The 12,703-nt window shown below is 44.4% G+C and overlaps 2 protein-coding genes across 4 annotated transcripts in view; one reads left to right on the forward strand and one right to left on the reverse strand.

Annotated features, from left to right (window-relative positions):
* LOC139234881 (erlin-1-like) overlaps positions 1-12,703 on the reverse strand; it is an 843,171-nt gene that overhangs the window by 341,725 nt on the left and 488,743 nt on the right. The gene's annotated exons all lie outside the window — the stretch shown is intronic.
* LOC139234875 (vinculin) overlaps positions 1-12,703 on the forward strand; it is a 142,613-nt gene that overhangs the window by 104,151 nt on the left and 25,759 nt on the right. For all 3 annotated transcript variants that reach the window (XM_070865686.1, XM_070865687.1, XM_070865688.1), the window contains exons 7-11: positions 4,123-4,213; positions 4,954-5,101; positions 5,424-5,577; positions 7,625-7,800; positions 8,117-8,307. In XM_070865686.1, coding sequence (XP_070721787.1) covers positions 4,123-4,213; positions 4,954-5,101; positions 5,424-5,577; positions 7,625-7,800; positions 8,117-8,307 — 760 coding nt within the window. The remainder of the gene's footprint in view (positions 1-4,122; positions 4,214-4,953; positions 5,102-5,423; positions 5,578-7,624; positions 7,801-8,116; positions 8,308-12,703) is intronic.

Raw genomic sequence — 12,703 nt, forward strand, 5'->3', positions numbered from 1 at the left:
GAACTGGAGATTGCATGACAATGCAACACTCCTTCAGCATTGCATTGGAGTTTCAGCCTGAATTATGTGTTCCAGTTTCTCGTGAGGATTGAAACCCTGCCTTTCTGACTCTGCCAAGGCTGATGGGTAAAGAACTGAATTAGAGCAGGAAGACGATATATAGACATAAAAGCTTGGATCTGGAGCAACAATATGCACAGATGAATGGACAGAACAACCAGTAGTTATATTATTGACCGATTAGTTCACAAGGGCGCAGAGGTTGGAGAAGCTTTGGTCTATGAAGACCTCCTCATTAGCTACACTTTGGGGCAGTGTCTGGGTCAGTTTAGGCTGATTTGAAGCTTATCTCAAGGCTGTGATGGGGCCAGCTTGGGGGATAATCATGAAATCAGGAACCAGAGCTTGCCAAAGAGGGTTGGAGATTTGGAAGCAGTCTGATGTTACAATCTGGGACAGCTTTTTTTGTAGTTTTTTTTAAATCACACTTAATCGTGAGATGTAATTTACAAAGGCAATAGAAATATATGCTTCTGTTTGCACAATTCTATTTTAGGAACTGGACTGTTAGATATGACACAAACTTGTTGGTTTGCAAAAGCTGCAAACCAACGTGCACTCTTCATAATGTTATGACCATCTCCTGCTAATGAAATATTTTCCTCCTGTTGAAAGGTTATTGGAAAAAATCTGATTTCCTACCCTTGTGCATTCTCAATCGGTTCAAGGGATTTTTACAGACAAGAGATGTGTTTTGTGAGATTTTTGACAGTAATTTCCTCATTTGAAAGGCAGTTCCAGTATGCCATTTACCGTAGAGGAGGTTCAGCAGATGGAGCCATGTGTATTGTGCAGTGAACTATTGAAATGTTTGTGTGCTGCCAATTATGTGGAACTTTATTTGAAAGTAGATTACACCTGAAGGAAAAACAAAACTGATTATTTAAAAGTAATTGCAGCAGTTTCAAATCTTAATCTTTTGAGGAAGTGCTTAAAGATAAAATTCCCAGTGTGTTGTCTTATAATAACAATATGGCGTATCATGTTTGCATTGTGGGACTGGTGCTGATTTTCCTTAAGCTCAATAAATTCATGAAGTTTTTAATATAGTTAGATGATGCATTTCCAATAAGCAAAATAAAATCTACAGCTAACCATGTATCTACACAATTTGATAGTGCTCATGTGGTATGTTCAATAAAGGTGCAGCAGTTATAATGGGTGACTTTAATATGCACATAGATTGGGCTAACCAAACTGGAAGCAATACGGTGGAGGAGGATTTTCTGGAGTGCATAAGGGATGGTTTTTTAGACCAATATGTCGAGGAATCAACTAGGGGGGAGGCCATCTTAGACTGGGTGTTATGTAATGAGAGAGGATTAATTAGCAATCTTGTTGTGCGAGGCCCCTTGGGGAAGAGTGACCATAATATGGTGGAATTCTGCATTGGGATGGAGAATGAAACAGTTAATTCAGAGACCATGGTCCAGAACTTAAAGAAGGCTAACTTTGAAGGTATGAGGCGTGAATTGGCTGGGATGGATTGGCGAATGATACTTAAGGGGTTGACTGTGGATGGGCAATGGCAGACATCTAGAGAGCGCATGGATGAACTACAACAATTGTACATTCCTGTCTGGCATAAAAATAAAAAAGGGAAGGTGGCTCAACCGTGGCTATCAAGGGAAATCAGGGATAGTATTAAAGCCAAGGAAGTGGCATACAAATTGGCCAGAAATAGCAGCGAACCTGGGGACTGGGAGAAATTTAGAACTCAGCAGAGGAGGACAAAGGGTTTGATTAGGGCAGGGAAAATGGAGTATGAGAAGAAGCTTGCAGGGAACATTAAGACGGATTGCAAAAGTTTCTATAGATATGTAAAGAGACAAAGGTTAGTAAAGACAAATTGGTCCCCTGCAGTCAGAATCGGGGGAAGTCATAACGGGGAACAAAGAAATGGCGGACCAATTGAACAAGTACTTTGGTTCGGTATTCACGAAGGAGGACACGAACAACCTTCCGGTTATAAAAGGGGTCGGGGGGTCTAGTAAGGAGGAGGAACTGAGGGAAATCCTTATTAGCCGGGAAATTGTGTTGGGGAAATTGATGGGATTGAAGGCCGATAAATCCCCAGGGCCTGATTGACTGCATCCCAGAGCACTTAAGGAGGTGGCCTTGGAAATAGTGGATGCGTTGACAGTCATTTTCCAACATTCCATTGACTCTGGATCAGTTCCTATGGAGTGGAGGGTAGCCAATGTAACCCCACTTTTTAAAAAAGGAGGGAGAGAGAAAACAGGGAATTATAGACCGGTCAGCCTGACATCGGTAGTGGGTAAAATGATGGAATCAATTATTAAGGATGTCATAGCAGTGCATTTGGAAAGAGGTGACATGATAGGTCCAAGTCAGTATGGATTTGTGAAAGGGAAATCATGCTTGACAAATCTTCTGGAATTTTTTGAGGATGTTTCCAGTAGAGTGGATAAGGGAGAACCAGTTGATGTGGTATATTTGGACTTTCAGAAGGCGTTCGACAAGGTCCCACACAAGAGATTGATGTGCAAAGTTAGAGCACATGGGATTGGGGGTAGTGTACTGACATGGATTGAGAACTGGTTGTCAGACAGGAAGCAAAGAGTAGGAGTAAATGGGTACTTTTCAGAATGGCAGGCAGTGACTAGTGGGGTACCGCAAGGTTCTGTGCTGGGGCCCCAGCTGTTTACACTGTACATTAATGATTTAGACGAGGGGATTAAATGTAGTATCTCCAAATTTGCGGATGACACTAAGTTGGGTGGCAGTGTGAGCTGCGAGGAGGATGCTGTGAGGCTGCAGAGCGACTTGGATAGGTTAGGTGAGTGGGCAAATGCATGGCAGATGAAGTATAATGTGGATAAATGTGAGGTTATCCACTTTGGTGGTAAAAACAGAGAGACAGACTATTATCTGAATGGTGACAGATTAGGAAAAGGGGAGGTGCAAAGAGACCTGGATGTCATGGTACATCAGTCATTGAAGGTTGGCATGCAGATGCAGCAGGCGGTTAAGAAAGCAAATGGCATGTTGGCCTTCATAGCAAGGGGATTTGAGTACAGGGGCAGGGAGGTGTTGCTACAGTTGTACAGGGCATTGGTGAGGCCACACCTGGAGTATTGTGTACAGTTTTGGTCTCCTAACCTGAGGAAGGACATTCTTGCTATTGAGGGAGTGCAGCGAAGGTTCACCAGACTGATTCCCGGGATGGCGGGACTGACCTATCAAGAAAGACTGGATCAACTGGGCTTGTATTCACTGGAGTTCAGAAGAATGAGAGGGGACCTCATAGAAACATTTAAAATTCTGACGGGGTTAGACAGGTTAGATGCAGGAAGAATGTTCCCAATGTTGGGGAAGTCCAGAACCAGAGGTCACAGTCTAAGGATAAGGGGTAAGCCATTTAGGACCGAGATGCGGAGGAACTTCTTCACCCAGAGAGTGGTGAACCTGTGGAATTCTCTACCACAGAAAGTTGTTGAGGCCAATTCACTAAATATATTCAAAAAGGAGTTAGATGAGGTCCTTACTACTAGGGGGATCAAGGGGTATGGCGAGAAAGCAGGAATGGGGTACTGAAGTTGAATGTTCAGCCATGAACTCATTGAATGGCGGTGCAGGCTAGAAGGGCCGAATGGCCTACTCCTGCACCTATTTTCTATGTTTCTATGTTTCTATATAGTGGCAGAGTCTCTGAACTAACAATGATCAGAAACTCTGTTGTGGCTTTAAAAGTTTTAGTTTGACAGCAGCTGCTTTGGTTTGAGACAGTTCTTTATTACTTGTAATTATTAATAGTTTGCATACCGCAAGACTTGCAATGCCATTACAAATGTTAGTATACTATTTCTGAATTGTAGTCAGAAGTGATCCAAAATGTTAGCACATTTAAAAAGATTTGGTTAGACCATGTAGTTTCTGGCCAGAAAAAAATGGCAAGTTCATGATATGTGAATTATTGATTTTTTTTAAATTCTTGTAAGGATAGTGAAGACCAAATTTTGTCAGATTTTGAAGATTTTTTTCTTCAGCTTTTGATCATTTAATTAATATTGTATTGCTAACTTATGTCTATTTCGACAGGATACGGAAACTATGAGAAGAGCTCTAGCCATGATTGACTCAAAGATAAACCAGGCCAAAAACTGGCTAAGAGATCCTAATGCACTTCCAGGTAATAACAATTCATAGGTTATGATGAATATAGTCAGATAATGTTTTTCCTATCAGCAAAATAACACCTGCAGCTAACCACACATCTTCACACAATCTGCTAGTGCTAATGTGGTATACAATACTGCCACACTTGATCAGCTCCACTGGGCAGGCCACATTGTTCGCATGCAGACACGAGACTCCCAAAGCAAGCGCTCTACTCGGAACTCCTTCACGACAAACGAGCCAAAGATGGGCAGAGGAAACTTTACAGGGACACCCTGAAAGTCTCCCTAAAATGCAACATCCCCACTAACACCTGGGAGTCCCTGGCCAAAGACCGCCCTAAGTGGAGGAAGTGCATCCGGGAGAATGCCGAGCACCTCGAGTCTCATTGCCGAGAGCATGCAGAAATCAAGCGCAGGCAGCGGAAAGAGCGTGCAGCGAACCTGTCCCTCAACGACTATCTGTACCACCTGTGACCGGGACTGTGGTTCTCGTATTGGACTGATCAGCTACCTAAGGACTCATTTTTAAGAGTGGAAGCAAATCTTCCTCGATGCTGAGGGACTGCCTATGATGATGAGGATGATAATGGAAGAGCCTCTGGTGCTGAACGAAAGTACCCAGCCAAATTTCAAGCTTTTAGCTCGTCCGCTATCTTAAAATGTTTTTGTGCCAAATAGTGTTCTTTTCTTCTTAGTATTGTTAATGAGAATGTTTGCCACGTGCAAGATTTAACTGATCTGTGTGTTTTAGGTGATGTTGGGGAGCAGGCCATCAAACAAATACTGGATGAAGCTGGCAAAGTTGGAGAACTTTGTGCAGGCAAAGAACGGAGGGAAATTCTGGGCACTACCAAGGCTTTGGGCCAGATGACTGACCAAGTATCTGAGCTTCGAGCCAGGTAAGAATTAAATATTTCGAAATGTTGCCAAGTTGAAATAATACAACGATTTCAGTCCTGTCGTGAGGTGCAGCAGCACAGTATTGTAACTATGAAGTTTTAAGAAAATTGATTTTAGAAGCTGCATCTTTATTCTAATTCTGCATGATTATGTAATGAGCCAATTATGTAGTTTGTAAGAACAAATATACACACTACAGAAATCGATTCGACATGCTTCAAGCAGGGTCAAATCAATGCGCAACTCATTATTGCAATTGATTCTGTGTGTAAGTAAAGGAGAGATCCCTAATAATAAAATCTATTCTTTTTAAATGAGTAGAGGTCAAGGTGCCACACCCATTGCCATGCAAAAAGCACAGCAAGTATCCCAAGGTCTGGATATGTTAACAGCAAAGGTGGAGAATGCAGCCAGGAAGCTGGAAGCCATGACCAACTCAAAGCAGGCCATTGCCAAGAAAATTGATGCTGCTCAGGTAACTTTACTAAATTCTTGGAAAATGTTTCATCTGACCATTTGTTAGTCCACAGATATGGATTCTTTAAAGCTAGGTGTTAGAATCTTATCTTGCCAGATTTGTAATTTGAAATTAACCAATCTACTTTTTTGAATGTGACTTCCCAATATTTTAAAAGATGATTTTCTCTGCTTTCCCATTTAATTAGTATCCCCATGGTGAGCATCGGCTGTGAATCTAAGAGGTGGGACAACTTATTCCTAAATCAGCAACTTGGGGGTGCAGGAGAGTGCCATGAGAATATTTATTCATTCACTTTCTCCAAGTTATGGGGAAGCATAGCTTAACTAGCTTTATTTGTCGACTTTATTTGTACAGATCATTATTTAACACATGGTATTGAACCAAAATCTGTACCATTCGTTGAACTATCTTACTGTAGTATTCAAATCAAGACCAGTCAGAGGTCCAGCTTGAGATCATTGTTGGTGATAACCGCTATCCTGCATGCTTCAGAGCTCTGAAGATGGGCAGATCTTGGAGATAGACTTTTCTACAGCTGATTCGATGCTGCTCAAAATGTTAATAGGACATGTTTTTTTCTTTATTTCTTAGCATTCGGAGGAAAGAGTACATACATTTATGAAGTCATTGTATAGTTTTGTTGCAGTACACATGGGAAAATACACATTGAGGCTGTTGGCACAGTTAATTGCTAGGAATTGCACATTTTTGGGGATCCGAGTAATTTGGCAGCGTTCCTCTGGTCCGGTTCAATTGGGGAGATTCAATGTCGTGCCGATGTCGAGGGAAAACTTCCACAAGGTCATTGCCCTATGAGGAAGTTTAAGTGCCCCAGAAAATCCAAGAAAATCCATGTTAACTTGCGGCTACATTTTGAGTTGGTTTATTCCTGTGTTCTTGGAGGACTCTGTGGGTTGTGTAGACTTGTCCTACACTCTTATGCCTAAGAGTGGGAAACCTGAGATCTCCTTCATATTTGAGGCGTGCTCATGGATTCTTGCTTTCCCACAAGAATTTGGAGATACGTCTATTAATGTTTTGGAATGGCTGAGCTGCAATTCCAGTGGGATCTGAAACTGCTATGAGGTGGGAGAGTATTTTTTGTTAATATTGGGCTTGCTCCATTTGTCCAGTGCTGGCAAGGATGTTTTTTTTTCTTGAACGGATGATTGAGCGTGGCAGTCATTGTTAATTGTAGGTATTTGAAGTCAACCACTGACTTTATTTTTTTTTAAAGTTTTAAAAAAACACATTAAATCTTTCTGGGGATGTCCTGGGTGAGAAAGAATCCCTCTTTTGGAATAGTTGCCTTTTTTGGGAAGGTATTGAGAAATCAAGTCAACGGTAAGCAAGATATCATCATACAACAATTTTCTTTTTGATTCCTCCTGGCTCCACTGAATGGATGTCTGAACTTGGTCTGATGCTTGCGACCAGGACAAAATGAGGGGTGCTGAACCATTGGTGTACATGATGGATGTGGGATTGGAGTATAGGATTCTATAGACTTTCAAGGTTACTGGTTGAGGCAGAAGCTATGTCAATATTCACATTATATTGGATAGATGGCTGAAGGTAAAACGGATGGCGAGAAATGAGAACTGTAGGCGTAAATGTGAGCAGAACTATTTGCTCCCGTGGATTGTGAACACCGACATGGACTGATTGCACCGACTGGCTTGTTTTTGGGTTGTGATTCTATGTATAGGCGTTTTTGTGTTGAGTACAGCAAGAAAGAATTCCCATTAGATTTGGTCAAATGCCACCTTGTGTTCAGGGGGAGTATAAGGTTGGAGAAGTTGCTGCTATTGCAGTGGTACATCATGCCAATTCGTTGTCCAAAGTAATAGTCCTCTATGAAGCCTGTTTAGTCAGCAGGGACTAAACTTCAGAAACTAGCTTGATGTACAAGTGGTGTATGAACAGCATGCTGTACGTTGGGATGTAGCAAACGATTATGGTATTCTATTAAAATGTATAACTTTTGTCCTGAGTTTTGTTTTTACTTGACGTACTTTACTTGGCTTTGATTTTTATTTAGAGCTGGCTGGCAGATCCGCATGGAGGTCCTGAAGGGGAAGAGCACGTCCGTGGTATTTTAACAGAAGCCAAGAGAATTGCAGATCTTTGTGAGGACCCCAAAGAACGGGATGATATATTGCGCTCGATTAATGAAATAGGAGCACTGACGGCCAAGCTGTCTGACTTGAGAAGGCAGTATGTATTTAAAAAATGGATACCTGCAGGACAGACTAATGATTATGATATGAGCTTTTTTACTCTGATCAATCAAACCGTACCCATTTAGCTTGAAACTCTGTTTGGTTTATAAATGTCTGATTTGCCTGAACCAGGTCTTCAAAGTGAACACAACTCCATAAATTTTGGCAGCTCTGCTTGCATTTTCATCAATTATTACACTATTCAAATTTGATAGAAAATCAGTATTTGTATTTGACCGCAGTTTAAAAAAAAAAATCATGATCTTTAATGTTTAGTGAAGTGTTGTGACCCTGCTTTCTGTGCTTTTCAGAGGTAAAGGAGATACCCCAGAAGCCCGTGCTTTGGCTAAGCAAATTTCTACCACGTTGCAGAACTTACAGACGAAGACAAATCGAGCCGTGGCCAATAGTAGGCCAATAAAAGCAGCAGTCAATTTGGAAGGCAAAATAGAGCAAGCCCAGCGCTGGATTGATAATCCTACAGTTGATGACCGTGGTATTGGTGAGTACACATGAAAGCAATTGAAATGCAGAATGGGTGTTAATTCATTATTTCAAAGACCAGTATCTTGCTAGCAGGTCCAAGGACTTGTATATACAGGGTATTCGTTTATTCTAGTCAGAGTAGAAATAGCAGGATAGTTAAGATGAATACGTGGTTTGAGGAATGGTGCAAGAGGGAGGGATTCAAATTCCTGGGACATTGGAACCGGCTCTGGGGGAGGTGGGACCAGTACAAACCGGACGGTCTGCACCTGGGCAGGACCGGAACCAATGTCCTCGGAGTGTTTGCAAGTGCTGTTGGGCAGGGTTTAAACTAAAATGGCAGGGAAATGGGAATCTATGCAGGGAGACAGAGGGAAGTAAAATGGGGGCAGAAGCAAACGGAGATAAGGAAAGGTGGAGGGCACAAATCAAAAGGGGCCACATTACAACATAATTCTAAAAGGACTGTTTTTTAAAAAAAAACAAGCCTGAAGGCGCATTCACAATAAGGTGGATGTATTAACTGCGCAAATAGCTGTTAACTGATATGATATTGGGATTACGGAGACATGGCTCTTGGGTGACCAAGGCTGGGAACTCAACATCCAGGGATATTCAATATTCAGGAAGGACAGACAGAAAGGAAAAGTAGGTGGGGTAGCGTTGCTGGTTAAAGAGGAGATTAACGCAACAGTAAGGAAGGACATTAGCTTGGATGATGTGGAATATGGGTAGAGCTGCGGAACACCAAAGGGCAGAAAATGCTAGTGGGAGTTGTGTACAGACCACCAAGCAGTAGTAGGGAGGTTGGGGATGGCATCAAACAGGTACTGCAGTTATCACGGGCGACTTTATTCTGCATATAGATTGGGCTAACCAAACTGGTAGCAATACAGTGGAGGAGGATTTCCTGAAGAGTATAAGGGATGGTTTTCTCGACCAATATGTTTAGGAACCAACGAGAGAGCTGGCTATCCTAGAATGCGTGTTGTGTAACGAGAGAGGATTCATTAGCAATCTTGTGTGATCCCTTTGGGGAAGAGTGCCCATAATATGGTAGAATTCTTCATTTAAGATGGAGAGTGACAGTTAATTCAGAGACTAGAGTCCTGAACTTAAAGAAAGGTAAATTTGATGGTATGAGACGTGAATTGGCGAGGATAGACTAGCGAATGATACTTAAAGGGTTGACAGTGGATAGGCAATGGCAGACATTTAAAGATCACATGGATGAACTTCAACAATTGTACATCCATGTCTGGCATAAAAATAAAATGGGGAAGGTGGCTAACGTGGGAAATTAGGGATAGTGTTAAATCCAAGGAAGAGGCATAGAAATTGGCCAGAAAAAGGCAGTAAACTTGGGGATTGGGAGAAATTTAGAATTCAGCAGAGGAGGACAAAGGGTTTACTTAGGAAGGGGAAAATAGAGTATATGAGTAAGCTTGCAGGGAACATAAAAACTGACTGCAAAAGCTTATATAGATATGTGAAGAGAAAAAGATTAGTAAAGACAAATGTAGTTCCCTTGCAGTCAGAATCAGGTGAATTTATAATGGGGAACAAAGAAATGGCAGACCAATTGAACAAATACTTTGGTTCTGTCTTCACTAAGGAAGACACAAATAACCTTCCGGAAATACTAGGGGATCGAGGGTCTAGCAAGAAGGAGGAACTGAAGGAAATCCTTATTAGCCAGGCAATTGTGTTAGGGAAATTGATGGGATTGAAGGCCAATAAATCCCAAGGGCCTGATAGTCTGCATCCCAGAGTACTTAAGGAAGTAACCCTAGAAATAGTGGCTGTATTGGTGGTTATTTTCCAACATTCTATAGACTCTGGATCAGTTCCTATGGATTGGAGGGTTGCTGTTGGAACCCCACTTTTTTTTTTTAAAAAAGGAGGGAGAGAGAAAACAGGTAATTTGGACCCGTTAGCCTGACATCGGTAGTTGGGAAAATGTTGGAATCAATTAGTAAAGATGTAATAGCAGCGCATTTGGAAAGCAGTGACCGGATCAACATGGATTTATGAAAGGGAAATCATGCTTGACAAAGCTTCTGGAATTTTTTGAGGATGTAACTAGTAGAGTGGGCAAGGGAGAACCTGTGGATGTGGTGTATTTGGACTTTCAAAAAGCTTTTGACAAGGTCCCACACAAGAGATTAGAGTGAAAAATTAAAGTACATGGTGTTGGGGGTAATGTACTGACGTGGATAGAGAACTGGTTGGCAGACAGGAAGCAAAGAGTAGAAATAAACGGGTCCTTTTCAGAATGGCAGGCAGTGACTAGTGGGGTACCGCAAGGTTCAGTGCTGGGACCCCAGCTATTTACAATATACATTAATGTTTTGGACGAATGAATTGAATGTAATATCTCCAAGTTTGCAGATGACACTAAGCTGGGTAGCAGTGTGAGCTGTGAGGAGGATGCCAAGAGGCTGCAGAGTGACTTGGACAGGTTAGGTGAGTGGGCAAATGCATGGCAGATGCAGTATAATGTAGCTAAATGTGAGGTTATCCACTTTGGTGGCAAAAACACGAAGGCAGAATATTATCTGAATGGTGACCAATTCGGAAACGGGAAGGTGCAACGAGACCTGTGTCACGGTACATCACTCATTGAAAGTTGACATGCAGGTACAGCAGGTGGTGAAGAAGGCAAATGGCATGTTGGCCTTCCCAGCAAGAGGATTTGAGTATAGGAGCAGGGAGGTCTTACTGCAGTTGTACAGGTCCTTGGTGAGGCCACACCTTGAATATTGTGTACAGTTTTGGTCTCCTAATCTGAGGAAGGACATTCTTGCTATTGAGGGAGTGCAGCGAAGGTTCACCAGACTGATTCCCGGGATGGCAGGACTGACATGAAGAAAGACTGAATCGACTAGGCTTCTATTCACTGGAATTTAGAAGAATGAGGGGCTCTCATCGAAACATTTAAAATTCTGACGATTGGACAGGTTAGATGCAGGAAGAATGTTCCCAATGTTGGGGAAGTCCAGAATCAGGATTCACAGTCTAAGGATAAGGGGTAAGCCATTTAGGACTGAGACGAGGTGAAACTTCTTCACTGAGAATTGTGAACCTGTGGAATTCTCGACCACAGAAATTTGTTGAGGCCAGTTCATTAAATATATTCAAAAAGGAGTTAGATGTGGCCCTTGTGGCTAAAGGGATCAAGGGGTATGGAGAGAAAGCAGAATGGGGTACTGAAGTTGCAAAAATGATCAGCCATGATCATATTGAATGGTGGTACAGGCTCAAAGGGCCGAATGGCCTGCTGCTGCACCTATTTTCTGTTTCTAAGGGCCCAAGTTTCGGCATCTGGTGAAAACGGCGCTCCTCCGAGACTTACGTGACCTGCCTGGGCTCAAAGGTGCACCAGAATATTCTGCAGCAATTCTCCGGTCCTCCTGGACCGTGGCGTGGCTCAGCGTAGTCTCCCTGGGGAGGAGCCTGCCTGCAGGGGGGCAACGCTCGGGATCATGCCGCTTTCACAGTGCTGGTACCCACGCTCTCCCGAGCCATTGCGCAGTAGCGTTGGAGCATGTGCACCTGCGCAATGGCTCGGGGGAGCGTGGGTACTGGGAAGGGGGGTGGGGGGGGAGTGGCAACCGGGGTGGGGAGGGGGGGGGAGCGTGGCAACACGGATGGAGAGGGGAGCGTGTCAACGGATGGAGGAGCGTGGGTTTGGGGGCACTCAATGATCGAAGGGCTGGAGGAGAGAGCAGGGGTGCCTCCTTCCAGCCTCTTTCTCCGCCCCCCCCCACACCCCCATCCCTCCCCCCACACCCCCATCCCCTCCCCCCACACCCCCATCCCCTCCCCCCACACCCCCATCCCCTCCTCCCACACCCCCATCCCCTCCCCCCACACCCCCATCCCCTCCCCCCACACCCCCATCCCCTCCCCCCACACCCCCATCCCCTCCCCCCACACCCCCATCCCCTCCCCCCACACCCCCATCCCCTCCCCCCACACCCCCATCCCCTCCCCCCACACCCCCATCCCCTCCCCCCACACCCCCATCCCCTCCCCCCACACCCCCATCCCCTCCCCCCACACCCCCATCCCCTCCCCCACACCCCCATCCCCTCCCCCCACACCCCCATCCCCTCCCCCCACACCCCCATCCCCTCCCCCCACACCCCCATCCCCTCCCCCCACACCCCCATCCCCTCCCCCCACACCCCCATCCCCTCCCCCCACACCCCCATCACCTCCCCCCACACCCCCATCACCTCCCCCCACACCCCCATCACCTCCCCCCACACCCCCATCACCTCCCCCCACACCCCCATCACCTCCCCCCACACCCCCTTCTCAGCTATGAGGATGTACAGACTTGTGTCAAAGCATTTGCCAATAGTACTTGTTTCTAGCTGCTTGAAAGGTGAGCAAGAACAGCCTGA

The sequence above is a fragment of the Pristiophorus japonicus genome, chromosome 22 (assembly GCF_044704955.1).
Source record: "Pristiophorus japonicus isolate sPriJap1 chromosome 22, sPriJap1.hap1, whole genome shotgun sequence".
Taxonomy (NCBI): Eukaryota; Metazoa; Chordata; class Chondrichthyes; family Pristiophoridae; genus Pristiophorus; species Pristiophorus japonicus.